This window comes from Alligator sinensis, unplaced genomic scaffold, assembly GCF_000455745.1.
Source record: "Alligator sinensis unplaced genomic scaffold, ASM45574v1 scaffold895_3, whole genome shotgun sequence".
NCBI lineage: Eukaryota > Metazoa > Chordata > Crocodylia > Alligatoridae > Alligator > Alligator sinensis.
In genome coordinates this window covers 885,667-901,078 of record NW_005842210.1, presented here as the reverse complement: position 1 = coordinate 901,078, position 15,412 = coordinate 885,667, and the positions used below count along the sequence as shown (strand labels likewise).

Sequence of the window (15,412 nt, the reverse complement as noted above, 5' to 3'; positions counted from 1 at the left end):
ACGCGCCCCTCTACCTGCGTGGTTCACACACACACACACACACACACACACACGCGTGCGCGCATGCCCTACATACAGAGTGCAGGCAGCTACATGTGGAGTGCACGCACCCTGCTGTGTACAAGTATGCGCACCCTTCTACCCACGTGGTTCACACACGCACACTTCTACATACAAAATACAGGCACCGACATACAAAGTACACAAACCCTTCTGTACACAAAGTATGCACACCCTTCTACCTATGTGGTACACACACACGCTTCTACATACAAAATACAGGCACCGACATACAAAGTACACACACTCTTCTGTGTATAAATTACGCACACCCTTCTGCCTACATAGTTCACATGCACACACTTCTACATACAAAGGGCACACACCCTTCTGTGTACAATGTATGCGTGCCCTTCTACCTATGTGGTTCACACACACACACACGCACGCACACCTACATACAAAATACGCACATCTACATACCGAGTACACGCACCCTTCTGTGTACAAAGTATGCATGCCCTTCTACCTATGTCATACACACACTCCTACTTACAAGATACAGGCACCTACATACAAAGTACACGCACCCTTCTGTGTACAAAGTATGCGTGCCCATCAACCTATGTGGTTCACACACAGACACACACACGCACACCTACAGACTGCAGACACCTACATGCAGAGTGCACGCACCCTTCTGTACACAAAGTATGCACAACCTTCTACCTATGTGGTTCTCACACACACACACACACACACACACACACACACACCCTTCTACATACAAAGTACAGGCAACTACATACAGAGTACATGTACCCTTCTGTACATAGAACACACTGTTCTACCTATATGGTACACATGCACACACTTCTACATACAAACTGCAGGCACCTACATACAAAGTGCACGCACCCTTCTGTACTAAGAACACACTGTTCTACCTATATGGTACACACACACACACACACACACACACTTCTACATACAAAATGCAGGCACCTACACATGAAGTGCACGCACCCTTCTACATACAAAGTATGCGTGCCCTTCTATCTATGTGGTACACGTGCACACACTTCTGCATACAAAGTACAGGCACCCTTCTGCATACGAAGTATACACACACATACATGTTTCTACATACAAATACACACATGTGCTTACATTTCCTCAGCCTTCTATCTGCATGCCCAACTTTACCCAAGTGTCCTCACTGAGCTCACTGGGACAGGTCAGGTCCTTAGAATTAAGTGGGAGCAGAAGGGTTTTCAGCTTCGCAGCTGTGATTACTAATTGAGCATGAGAGCCTGGGGAAATGTAGGTTACAAGACTAGAGTCTTACTTACAGCTGCAGATTTGAGTCGACTGGTCTAACCACCAGAGGAGCCCTGTACACACCCGACTTCCACCCTGTGGCTTCTGTATGTGTGCAGTCCTCCATTCTCAGGCAAGTCAGAAATGACCCTGAGTTAGTTAACTCCTTGATGGTTTTGCCAACCAGTGTAATGCGAGTGCTGTGCCTTGCTTTAGTTCCACTGGACAGGTGCATTATCAGGGAAATCATTGTCAAAGTAGATACTAAAATTAGTAACCGTGATGCCAATCTCAGTGGTGGGATGCAGTGGAAAGACTGTGTGGCTATTACCCATGAAATACCCGTTTTCTGCAGAAAGGATTTGAGACTCCAGTGCTGTGTTACTGTAGAAGAAAGTAGGTTTTCTCACAGCAGATGCATCATGAAAAGAAACTGTTGAAAATAGCTTGAAGGCTGACAGACTAACCTGTGGAATTGTGAATTCAGGCTGCCAGTGCATCTTGACATCAGATGCATTGGATTCATATATGCTGTGTTTTAATACCACAAATGATTTACCTGTTCCTGGAAATTGAGCCAGGCCCAGATTCAAAAAGAAACTAAGCAGGCTTTCCATTGAAGTTCTTGCTATCTGGAAAAAAAAGGAAAATTGCTTCCAGCTTCATGCCTTGAGAGGTATACACTGGAAATGGCCACTCAGCCTGAATTTGATCACTGTCATTACTGCCCATTGTCTTAAATAAGGTCTTAACTATTAAGTTAAATTAAGCTTTCCATCTTAAAGAGGATATAGGTTGTAGCCGTGTTGATCTAAAGACATAGGAACACTTTCCAGTGGCAATGGTGATTTTAATGGGTATCTTTTGTTATAGTTGAAGACATATTCATTGTGATCAATCAGTATGCTACAATGACATTTGGGAGGGCTAAATTCTGCTCTTTGTTACATAAGCTTAAGTGCAAAGAACTTAGCCTATCTCTTCCTTTTACTTAGCCTTCCAGATCCAGTCCGCCATCGCTTTTCTAACCTTAAAATATTTTACTTTTCATTTATTGCCTTTTATCCTTTTGTCCAAATGTCATGTGCCTAAACGAAAATAAGAATAAACTCAGTTAAAAATCAAAACAAAACAAAACCAGGATCTATTTTTATTTCATTACTATAACTGCCTATGGCTGCATGGCATAAAATTTAGATTCAATCCTACTTGTGCCCTTGGCGCACACGCTGGTGTCAACAAACCTTTTGATTCCTTCCTCCAGCATAAATGCTTTCTAACAGTGTTTTTAATAGTCCCTTTATTCCCTTCAAAATAAGACTTTGGGCAAAAAATACTTCAGCGACTTAGAAGCTTCTATTTTCAAGAGCCATTTAAACGCTTAGGTCCCGTTCACTTTCAGTGGGTGCATCTACATGTGTACTGTTCCTGATGTGCATCAAATTTAGTACCTCCAGTGTGAGGTACGAAACAAAGGCATATTAGTCTGCCTTAATGTGCAGTATTTAAGTGATGCTTGATGCACAGTAGCCTATTTTGCTGTGCATTAGTGTAATCGCATGGTTTTTTACATGACACTTTTTAATACAGTAAAATAGGCTACTGCACATTTAAAGTGTATGTGTAGATGTGCCTACTGAGACTATCTCCTCAATGTCTAGGTCATTTTGAGCCGTTCAGCTTGAAAAGGTAAAATTTTCTAAATTGCCCAAATTCCTGAAGTTACGTCCACAAGGATTTTTTTCCATTTGAGCTGAGCTGTTAGGTCTCAGTCAAGAAAGGCTGGAGAACATTTAGTTCAACCTTTGTTGTGTTCTTCCCCCACAGCTATTTGGAGCGCTAGTGTGGATTTTGGTAGCTGCCACCAGGGTTCCTCTGCCGCTACTGCAGGGATGGGTGATGTTTGTGTCTGTGACTGCTTGTTTCCTGTCCATCCTCTTTCTATGTGTGTTCCTCTTCAGCTACACACACAGAATTGCTGTTGACTGGAACCAGATGGTAAGATTTTTTTACTCTTTTTTTTTTCCCTTAAGAATATGGAAACTGTTACAAAAGAGACAGTCGATCTTCCTAATTTGAGGCCTACCAGAGTCAGTGGAGTGAGTCAAACTGGAAAAGTTGCAAGCTGATCAGCAGAATGGAGCAGCTATCTTACAAGAGATGGAAAAACATGCTTGTTTAAATATAGAAAAGCAAAGGCTAAGAGGTGCTATGATTATGTTCCATAAGCGACTAGGGAAGGAGATGAAGCTGAAGGTGAACATTACCATAAGGATAATTGCGTATGAACTGGGTTTAGGTTGGAAATTAAAAGAACTATGAACTTTCAGAACAGCCTTCCTATAGGACTAGTAAGGCAAAAGTTTTATGTAATACAAAGGTGGCACTTGCTATGTATATTAACAGCATTCTATGATGTGGCTGTTTGTAGTAGCAAGGGGTAGGAATCAGTGACCCAGGAACATCCTTCTAGTTCTCTGTCCTTATAAGAGACTCCAGTTTATCTTGAAGTAGATGCTTAGGACTGTCTACTGCCATTCCGGACTCCTAGGCCTCCAATGGCCAGAGTGGCTCCGTGTGATATGGCTCAGTTCTTCAGTAAAACTGAAGTCTGACCTTTCTAAATGCCAAAGCCTACATTGGTTATGTATCTTCACATGCAATGCTCAACCTTCAGTTAGAAAGCAAGATTACAATAAAGCTTTATATGTCTAACCAGCCTTCAGCCTGTACCTTCATATGAAAAAAGGAAAGCTATAACCTGCTCCATTTTATTTTGATTATGTGCATATCTTTGAGTATGGGCAAACTGATAAGTATGTCTTCCATAATTTTTAATATATGTACTCCTGTGGTGTTTGTAGCTTTAAAAAGTAATAGGTTGTAACAGGCTGTATATAACAAGCCGAATAGGAAGTTTCCAATTGCCTACAGGTGAAACATACACTGTTACATCATTGTGTTTTATAATATTGCAAAGTTTTAAGTGAGGAACAAGAGAAAGAGAAGATGCAAAAAGAACAAAAGTTCCTAAAAAAATTATTGCGTCATTGAAGTGCTGATGTGTCTGACTGTTCAACATCTTTATTTAACAATCTTCCTTCTCCATAGCCCATTTTTCTGTTGGCAAGCATGTTATGCTTAAGAAGATTTGTATGCTTAGATATATTTTTTTAATCCATTCTTGTGTATCCCATAATATCTAAGTCATTAGGTGGAGAGTCCCTTGATTTGCAAGTATTTTAAATCCAAAGTTCATAGAACATCTTAAGCCGGGTCTTTGAAGGGTTATATCCATTAGCAGCAATAAATTTGGATTCTCTTCAAAGAAATATTGGCTTTATAGCAGCAATGTTTCACTACAAGTACACGTACAGAAGATTATAACTTCAACTCTTCAGTAGAGCTAAAGCACAGATTATGTAAGAGTCTACTAATTGCATCTGCTTTTATGTTTCATTCCCAAAATGTGAATCACAATCCAAGGATTGCCGGTCAAGTATTGAGGAAATTGTAAACTGAGGGTTGTTTGGTGGTGTTCACGCATAGATTAGGATTCAACAAAGCTCTTAAGACTTTGCATAATTTAAGTAAATGAGAGGTATAGCTGGTTTCAGTAGAATTATTCAGTTTAAAATTATGCACATACTTTCTAGCCTTGCTGGTTGGGGGCATAGTGCTTTCTTTACATATCCAAAATACTATACAGATATTCATCTTGTAACAACAGATCTTGGACAGATGACACTGTACACCGGGAGAACCAGATTTACTTTAGTGTAAACAAGTGTCATCTGCTTACTCCCATTCGGAGATAATTATTTGCTCTATTCGAGCCAGTTACTACCCTAACATTTTCTCCATCACTTATTGGTAAGTCACTGTCCAGGCCCTCATTGTTTAATAGTCAGGAATTGTGACCCCTCTGGTATAAGAGGGCATTATAGCAGGCCTATGATATTTGTCTGTGATTTTGTTAAAAATGACTCATAACTGCTCGTATAAAGGGGACTGAACATTTTACCTCAAGTATGCTGGCTATAATCCAGCTTACTTTATTAATCACCAAAAAATAAATTATGCTACAGTTTGGCATACCATCTTAAGATCACCTTATGTTCTGTAGCACACTGGATATGAATTTTCCAAACAAGATACCGTGACACAAACACTGCTAAATGTTATTGCAAATGGCAATTTCTACAGATAAGTAAAGACATGCAACTGTAGAAATAGTGAATTTGCTTTTATGTTAGAAGAAAAACAGAAAATTGTATTTCTTTTTATTTCTACACAGCTTGTGACAAGCAGATTTACTGCTTCAGAAAATAATATATGCAACATAATTCAGAATGATTAACTCTGGCAGTTTGACAAGTAACTCCAGAAAAACAGAAGTACAGATGTATTGTTATATAGTATTAATAGCTGTAAGAAATAAAAAAGCCAAGTTTTACTTAAAAAATAAAAAAAAAGGTTTGAGCTTATTTAAAACCTTGGAAATTCCACTATCCCAGATGCAAATCTGTAGAATTTGAGGGGCCATGCTCTGCCAACCTTTCACTGAGCAGTACTTTATTCCTTTGGCATCTCCTCTGAAACTATTCATAGAGATACTACTTATCCTGAGTCAGAAAAATGCGGATGTTGTGGAGGTGTATAGCTCCGAACTGTGCCAAGCAGTGTGCCAAGTTTATACTGCTTTATACATGTAGGTTTTCACTGGTGTAAAGGTGTGAACTATCCTTTATATACAAACTGCACGCACATGCACACCCTCTCCATGAAGTTTAAAGGATTATAAAAGCAGTGGAAAAGCAGGTACCAATCTACATTATTTAAAGCACATAAAGATTTGTCATTTTTTGATCACAGAAGTTATGGCCATACAAATGCTGCTTTTGATACCTAACTGCACTGTAACTGTTGCCAGGAAATTAAAGTGTTTGGCAGTTCAGTGGAGGAAACAAGAAAGTTTGTTTCCTGAACATGCCTCTCCTGTATACACAGCCAGCATGGTATTCCTCACTGAGCTGTATGTGCTCTTTCATGAGCTAAACTATTAAAAGAATAGCCAATACAATTGAGCAAGACAGTTATATGCTAGGTGGGCAGCTCAGTGCAAGAATAGAACTCCTTAACTGGCTGCAAATCTGTACAGCATCTTACATGACCCTGCGGCCAGATCTAGGATAACATATTTTTGCGTTTACATAAAGCCTGACCACTCCCAAGCAATACTTCAAGTGATAGTAACTCCCTGGTTCATTCTTACTACAGCCATCTTGGCAGAACTGGGGCTTATGGACTCGCAATCAAATTCAGTGACTCAAACTAAGAATATGGAAAGAGCAGCTTCCATGACAGAGTCTCAAATGATCACATTGTTAGAATGCTGCTTCCTGGCCCAAGTGGAAAAGGAAACTGTAGCATCTACCTTTGTTGTAGCTTGTTGAAGCTGACTGTTGTGTGATTTTACTCAGATTTAGCCTCAGTCAGATATGGAATCACTGGCTGATAAACAATCTACATTGCAAAGCAGACTTGTTTAATTAAACAATTAAATGAAATAAAACTCAGCTTGGGGAAAAAAAAATCTATGTAGAAAACATTTCCCTAACTAGGACAATGCAGGACATTAACTTGATTTTACAGAGGTAGTACAATCAATATCAAACTGTGTTGATTTACTTCATGTGTTCATGCTTAGAGAAAGTTATGGTCCCTTGCTATCAAGTTGGAAAGAAATAATGAATTCATTAGTCCCCTAGCGGTACTATTTCACTTGGTTACCACCTCCATACAAACAGCATACATATATATACAGTTGTATATTAAATCATGAAACATAGCAAATGTAGCAATGAAAACTGTTTTGTTTCTAATGACATTATAAGGTGTTTACGCAGATCCCCTGAAAGATATTCATGCTAGTGTGAATTTAGTAGGCTACAAATTACCAAAGGGACAAATATATTACATAAACGTTACTGAAACTTTTAAAATTTTTTTTAAACGCTGTACCTGGAATTCCAGGCTGTCAACATAAATCTAAGGAGAGACTTGGCCACTTCGAGGCAGACTTGCATGTTTGCATCTGGAATCCTTAATTATATGCCTAAGCCCCTTATTCAAATCATGGGAAGAATCAATCTCTTCCCTGAACAGCTGTGAGTTGCTAAGGGCTAGCCATTAGCAGAGCATATCAGGGGTATATCTAAAGTGTCCTCCTCCTCCTCCAGGCTTTAAGCACGTATCGCTACTCAAATTTCAGAGCTTGGAGCCCTCATTCAGAAGAGGATAGCTATGCTCTTTCTTTCAAGTGTGCATGTGTGAGAGGTGCACTAAAAGACAGCTTGAGCAGTTACCCAAGATACAAGAGATCAGCATTTAATTCTCCCCTCTGCAAGAGATTCAAATCCATATCTTCTACCTCTTAAAGGTGTGCTTCAGCTACCCGGCTGTAGGGTTTTCTGGGTGGGGCACGCTCTCCCTCCTTTTGAACCTGTTCAGCAGTGTAGAAAAATAAAGATTCATTGGGCCATTGAGAGAACACAAGAGAGAGCACAACACTGTAACCTAGTGGTTAGGTCATTTACCTGGGAAGAAGTCCTGGATTTATCTCCCTGCTAGAAGGATGCTCATGTATTTTACATGAGTCTCCTGTTGATATGCATAAATGTCCTTTAGACTTGTAGTCTGATGAGCAACCCAAAAAGTGGTAGATGAGGGTACGAATCTCCTCAAGCAGAGGAAGGAATTGTACAGGAGTTTCCTATATCCTGGATGAATGTCCCAACAACGTTGAACAGAAGGAAGTAGGAGAGGATGGCAGCACCTTCAGTCACATTGCAAAAAAAGGGGGCAGCCACCACTGCATTTGGTGCAGAACCCATTTGATTGGTAGGGATACTCTGAAAAAGCCTGACTCATCAGGGAGACAAAGGAGAAGAACACCTGTGTCTAGACTGCACATAGGCATGAGCTAAGCACCAAGCCTCTCAGCCATGTCAAAATGGAGACATTTTTGGCTATACACAGAAAGAGAATTTTAAGTACCTGGCAACATTTTGTCAGAATCTTTGGTGCTGATGACATTGAAGTAGGAGCTGAGCAGGGGTTTTAAGGATTGCAATTTTGCACATAGGGACCTAAGTTCTGCCTAAATCCCTTTTCAGGAATTTAATACACAAATGAATTATATGTTGCGATGCAATTTTTTAGCACTAGGAAAATCAATATATTACCTACCATTCCTTGTGTTAGTCATAGTTAATCTCAGAATAATTTTATTTAATTTATCTGAGTATTTCACTTTTTCCCCCCCTGAAGTTAAATAAATTAGGTCAGTTACAGCAGACTAATTTCATTACTTTCTTTTCAGGATTTCCTTTTCCATGGAGCTACTTTTGTCTTTTACTTTGGAGCCTTTTTATTACAAGCAGCAACAACATCTCTACATAATTTCCCACGTAGATTCAACTCTACCCAGGAAAAGCTTTTAGATGATCATGAATATAACATAAGCATAGCTGCCTCTGTGAGTATTCTAATATTATAAAAGCTTTAGTTTGTCTGTCTGTCCATAACGCTTTATTTGCACTCTGTTTGGCTGACTGAAACAATCAGAGTGCTCCAAAAACGTTCAGACAGGAGATGGCGCAGCAGAGCACCAGCCTGTTTCCCCTCGATTGGATGAGAATCGGGGTCAGGGCTGGATGTGGGGGCACACAGAGCTGCTGGGCCCTGAGAAAAGCCAGCAGGGACGGGAAGGGAGGAAGGGGAATGGGGGTGGGGGGCATGGTGGCGGTGTTTTATGATTTTAGATCCAGAGACATTATGAAAGGGATACCAGTTACTAGGATCAAGGTTGAAGGCTCAAGTATCCTCCCCCCCCCTCCCTTTTCCTCAAATCAATACTGCCTTTTCTATAGGCCTGTTTCAATAGGTTTAGCACACTGAGATAGTGGTCTAATTTTTGCACCTTCTGGAAGCATGTTCAGAGCATGGGGTTATGTACATTTATTTAAAGTCACTAAAAACTTTAAGTGCCTGCCCACAACATTAAAATACAGTGAAAAAAGCTACTCATCCTATTTGGGTGGTAAGAAATATCCTCCTATTTTGAACAGAGCAAACTGTTCCAGCATTCAGTCCATCCTCTCTGAAAGCGTAGGATAGAAGATAAGCTTTCAGTTTGAATTACCAGACTCCATTGGAACTAGGCAGAGTTGTGAATTTCAAAATCCAGAAAGCCTCCCAGTTGTATCTGATTCTAGCTTTTCCAGTATGATACAGGGATAGAGACGGTAGCTCAAGTAACCACACTTTATACCAAGAAGATGCTCCCCGAGTTTTATCTTAGCCTCATTGAAATCCAGTGCAGGACCCAAATCCCTGCTGTAATGTGCAGATGTATCACTTGAATGCACAGAAAGTTTTGCTTTCCCTCATTTTCTATTTCCCAGTCTTGCTGGTCCATAGCAGCATGGTGGGGAGTCTCATTAAGCTCCACATTGGGCTATGGGAAATATGCTCCAGTCTTGAGGGTCCTCACAGACAGGCTGGGATGTAGGAAGTGAAGCCTTTTTCTTATAGCTTTCTTTCTTGGGTCCAGCAACAAGGTACAACTGAGAAGGTCTAACTTCCAAATTAATCTTAAAAAATGTCTTAACTAAATTGATGTTAAGATGGAATAAGTGATAATTTTTGCTACCATTAACCAAGAAAACCCTGAACTCAGGCTGCTGAACACCTGCTTTCAAGACAACTCCTGGTATAGACCATGAATCTCAACCAGGCAGGCAAGGTAGCTTTGTTAAAGCACCTCTTTCAGAAAGATACCTAGCCTCAATTTAAAGAGTCCAAGTGCAGAAGTTTTATGACATTCCTCTGCAACTTGTTCCAATAGCAGAACCCTATGCCCCCATACCCATGAAATTTTCCCTCCATTTCCTTAAGAGGATAGCAAAATTGCTAATACAGTAGTTTTAAAGATAAGCCTCCCCTTTGTTTGTTTGCTTCTGCAGACTCATTCATTTGAAATTAAACCTAAAAATATACTAATAAAAACAACAGCTCAATTACTATATTCACCTTTGAAAAGGGGAAACTTATGAATGGTGTAAACGTGTATTTAAAGCAGGGTTTTGCCAGGACCAGAGGGAGAGACTTATTCCATATTACAGAGGGCCGCAAAATTTCATTTGAAGCCAACAAGTTTCAGAACAACAGGAGTGTAGGGGTTTTCAATGGGCAGGAGTTCATAAATCACCCTCCCTTACTTTATGGCTAATTATGGAAATCCCAAAGTCTCTGTGTAGTAATAAGTGTTCAGAGTATGGAACAAAAGAAGAATGCTGCAGTAATAGTTTTCTCATGAGCAACTCATTTTTTCTTCTTCTGTAGATTTTTGCCTTTGCGACGACTATTTGTTACGGTTGCAGCACAGCCCTTGCTTTAAGGAGATGGAAACTATAGCACTCGAGGAGGTTAATGGCACAGTGTTCCTGTTTGGTTCGTGTAATTGTGCGGAAGATCAAATTAAGTTCTACATGTCTGTCAAACTATAATGGAATTCCTAAAAGACTTTTTGGCATAACATTATTTTACAGCACCAAAATGCAAATAACCCAATTCCAGGATAATTACTTTAATTGAGAATTAGTTATCATTTATTCCCTTTTTATTTTATTTTTATTGTGTATTAAATTAGAAGCATTATTTTTTCTCTCTGGGTGCATCTACACGTGTGCTTTAATGCAGATTAGCCTATTGTAATGCACATTAAAGCATCACAGAAAACCTGTGCTCTTTAGCTAATGCGCATTAAAATAGGCTAATGTGCCTTTCTCTAGTACCTCACAGTGGAGGTACTAAATTTAATGCGCATTACCTAAAGCAAATTAATGAACTGTAGACACAACCTCTGTATAGTATTACATGGATTAGAGATAGCCGCATCATTAGCAGACAATTGAGTTTTGGTGCTAGTCAGTTAAGAGGAAGGAAACAAACTGAACCAATGTACAGGCAGCTAAAAGGTACAACTTGTAGAGCCTGTGGTTGATTACTAAATAACTGGAAGGATCAGAATCTAAACTGACTTTTGTGACATTAACATTTTTCACTAATATTTGGCTTAAAAGTTTTAAATACCCATCCAGGACAATCTTATAATACACTGCACAGCCGTATCAGATAGTGATAATCTGATCTTTTAGTATTATTGTATTCCTTAGTAAATACGTATTGTTTGATACTGTTGGTCAGTAGTATCGTCACAGATTTAGTTTCATCAAACCTATTTATACTGCAAAGCAAACAGTGCACTTGTGCTGTATATATTTGTATATGTGGAATGTTCTTGTTTAAATAGAGGTATTTGCACTGTTTCACCTTGTTGGGGGTACAGTTTTAACTTTATAGTGCTGCATTTGTTAATTATGTGAATCAAATGATTTGAATGGAGTATTAACACATGTTGATTATTGTCTGACCTCAATTCTTACAATGCTTTACTTGTTGCATCCAGTGTTGTAAAGCAGGAATCAGTAACATTTGGCCTGCGGGCTGGATCTGGCCCATGGATCTTGGCCTGTGCCTGGCAGCGAGGAGTTGTGCTAGGGCTGGGCAGCTGGAAGCTGCACGTCAGCCACTACCACTTCCTGTAGCCTCCCACTTCCTCCTGGCCGTGGTGTGGGCACAGCTTCTTACTGGTGGAGAGTTGTGCTGCAGCTTGAGTGGTGTGGGGCAGGTTGAGAACCAAAGCCAGGTTGGTCCAGCCTGCAGTTTGTTAAAGGTTGCTGGCTGCTGTTGCAAGGGAGTCTTTAGAGAGACAGGTCCTAACTTAAGGATCTACTAGGAATGATGTTTTAATCAAGTTGTGATAGCCCAGTTATGTAGTGAAATGAAATATTTATAAATGCATTAAAATTAACTTGGCAAAGGTTTTTTACATAATTTTACTCCCCGCCCCAACACTAGGCCCATTTGGCAGATAATGAGGTATTTCTGAAAGAATCTTTAGGAGCTTTAGTGCTTGTGAAAAGTGCCAAAAGTGAAAACTGAAGATACTTCATTGTTCCCAGAATAGTAACTAATTTCCCTATAGCTTGCCAACATGTCTTAAATATCTGCAGAGACCACCTCTAGTCAGGGAGAGGAGACTGCTTTCTTGTCTACTCAGTCTCAGCATGCCAACAAGGTTGCCAGTTGTGAAGATAGTTTTTGCTACATAGGCTCTCTTCAGAGATCCTTTTCTGAAGCATCATAAACAGTAAGTTTTCAGTCACAATTAACCTGAGCCAAATTCATACCAGTTAACTATACGTGAATGGCAGCCTTTAAGACCCCAAGCCATTCAAGCCCTTCCTGAATTCTTGTAATAAATCAATTTGGTACATTTTATTCTCTGGAATTCTTGTCTTCTTAGATCTTTCTACTCTGCCTAAATTTCCTAAGTTTGTAATATAAATTTGGATGCAACTAAAAGTTTTGTCTAGTACCATATGGTAAAAACAAGTTCCTATACTTTGTATTGTAAAATAAAACTTATACTAGAATGTATGGATGAAAGGGGTTGGCTCCCCAGAGTATAACAGTGACTTTCACTGAGCAGCATTAAAGTGATTTCATACAGTGTATTTGCGGTAATCTGGTTATTAAACTAGTTTTTCCTATTGAAAAGTCAGGCCTAAGACAAGAGAGAGGAAATATTCTAGACCTTCAACTAAACCAGTGCTCAATTTACTAAATGAATGCTGAGATTGCTTTAGAAGGTACTTGTGCAAAATTATTTGTAACCACACAATAAGTGGTAGAATATAGAGTGCAAAAGCAGAGAGGACAGTAGACTTCACATATGGCCATAAAGGGAAAGAACCACTTTACAAATGCTAGTTAGGTCCCTTAATACATTATGGGAGGGGGCTCAAATGCCAGAGAAATGGCTGGCTTGTAGAGAGCTAATTTCTCTCTACAATGAGTACACTTAGTACAATGAGAGAGCTAATCTAATATAGCATCCTAAAACTCAAAGGCAGGCAAAGATCAGAGCTGGAAGCGATGTTAGGCTGATGCCATTAAATGACTGTGATTTTTTTCTACCCAAGAATAGAGCACAGTTCTTCTCTTCCACTCCATCTTGAAATATATTTAGGTTGACTCTGAGGAAGGTATAAGTATCTAAATGCTAAAATGGAAAAACAATCACATTAATACAAAAAATGACTACTTTTTTCTGTGCACTCCCTAGTATATGAAGTATGAAAGCATAGAGAGGGTTCCAAAATGAGTATTCAACTGCCTTTTGGTATGGCAAGTCCCTATTTAAACTTAGGATGAGAGGAAGGTATAGCACACAGTCCCCCATTATGTTTCTTATAGATCACAAGAATTTGTCAATACAAATAATGAAGAAAACAGACCCTAGATACAAAAAAAATTATGCTGGCTGTGACCATCATGAAGAGCATGGGGTAAGCCTCTCCAGAAAATGGAAAAGGCTTTGGAGGAAACATTGGGATATTAGTTTTAGCCACATTGTGTATCAGTTGACAGTGCAATATCTGGGAACACAAGTCATATGTTAAAAAAGACAAGGCTTACCATTAAAGAGAAAGTTACAATGCAGTGGTATCTGGGATACCGCACAATCAGTTTCTGTTCCAGATATAGAAAACAGCTAGGATACCTTGGATACCAACATTCAGTTGCTTCTGGTAACTGTTCATTCTAAAAGTAGCTTTTCTCTCAAAGGTACAGAAAGGAACAGTTTGTACATTATTGCTAAAGGGGGAAAATACATTCTAGAAGCCTAAAACTTCATCAAATGAAGCAATCAAAAGATCAGCGTACTGTTTTATTTAGTAAATAAATTTAAAAGATGCAAATATAGATATCAAATGCACAATTTAAAGTGGCAAGTCTTTTCTTAAAGGATTTCTATAGTGCTTGTGTGTGGTAGGTGCTTCACAGTTCTGGCTCCAAAGAAATTAGGTGCCCAAGTCTGAAACAAAATACTCAGCGTAGCCACCACTTAATCCTGAAGGTACTTAAACTGGAGGCATCTCTTTTTGACCTGAAAGCTCCCTAGGTACCTGCAGTTCTCCCTTCTTTTCATGACCAGGACCTCCTTGATTTGAGCAGATTGGCACTTATCTCCCACATAAGCCCCAGTGGGATCCAGCAACTAGAAAGACCAGTGCCGAAGTCCTCAGAGGGGCTCTATCCAGCATGTTAACTTAAGGGACACCTAACACGCTCTGACAGTGCCAGATACAGCACAAAACGCAGCAGATGTGACTGCTTTCACTCAATACCAGACACCAGCAGGTGGCAAACCTGTTGCCTACCCACATTTACACTGTACTGCAGTGTTTAGATCAATTGTCCAAAGGTGGCAGTCCTGGGTGCTATGCCCTCCTCAGGTTGAGGGGATTCTAAATACAACTCACTTTTTTCTGCCCAAATCATACTTGTAGAAGCTGTCATAACCAAATGAGTTGAGTGCCCCTGTCACAATAGAACTGTCCTGAATAACCGCAGTTACTTTCAAATTTGGTACGTTCTGCCTCATTAGCTATTCCCACCTGGCAGTCTGTTATTGGTTACTCTAAACGTATAAAAATCCGTGCAGCTTCCGCCCAAGTCGGAGAGCTCTGAGTACGTGGTAGAGTACGGAGAACTTTGCCACGTGGCGGAGAAAAGCTGGTGGACTGGCCATCCTCCAACATCTCCCCATCACCATCTGTTCCCGACATATCCTTCATCCTGCATGCTCGTTTTTGTCTACAAACTCGCCGGTTCTTGCCAGTTACCTGTAACTATGCAAGCAACTCGTTACCTGTAACTACGCAAGCAACCTTACCACCTGCGTCGTGACCACCAGCGGTGTAAGTAAAGTTAAAGTAAAAGTTATTTTGCAACCGATACGCTTTGTCCCGCCTCTCCATCCACCAGCCCGCCTGACGGCTGAGTAATCAGCGATCCTCCTCAAGTCGGCTCCGGCCGTCTGAGACAGAAGCCTACAAGAGGGGACTTCCGGCTCTAGAGTCCAGATGGAGGTGTCTACCTCTAGGCCAGAGTCAGG

The 15,412-nt window shown here is 40.1% G+C and overlaps 1 protein-coding gene across 1 annotated transcript; it reads left to right on the top strand.

The window, feature by feature from the left end:
* Positions 1-1,364: 1,364 nt before the first annotated feature.
* Positions 1,365-12,963, top strand: MAL2 (mal, T cell differentiation protein 2). Its single transcript, XM_025207812.1, has 4 exons — positions 1,365-1,453; positions 3,148-3,318; positions 8,705-8,860; positions 10,729-12,963. Exons 1-4 carry the CDS (start codon positions 1,430-1,432, stop codon positions 10,798-10,800), a joined length of 423 nt encoding a protein of 140 aa, XP_025063597.1. The 5' UTR covers positions 1,365-1,429; the 3' UTR covers positions 10,801-12,963.
* The last annotated feature ends 2,449 nt before the right edge of the window (positions 12,964-15,412 follow it).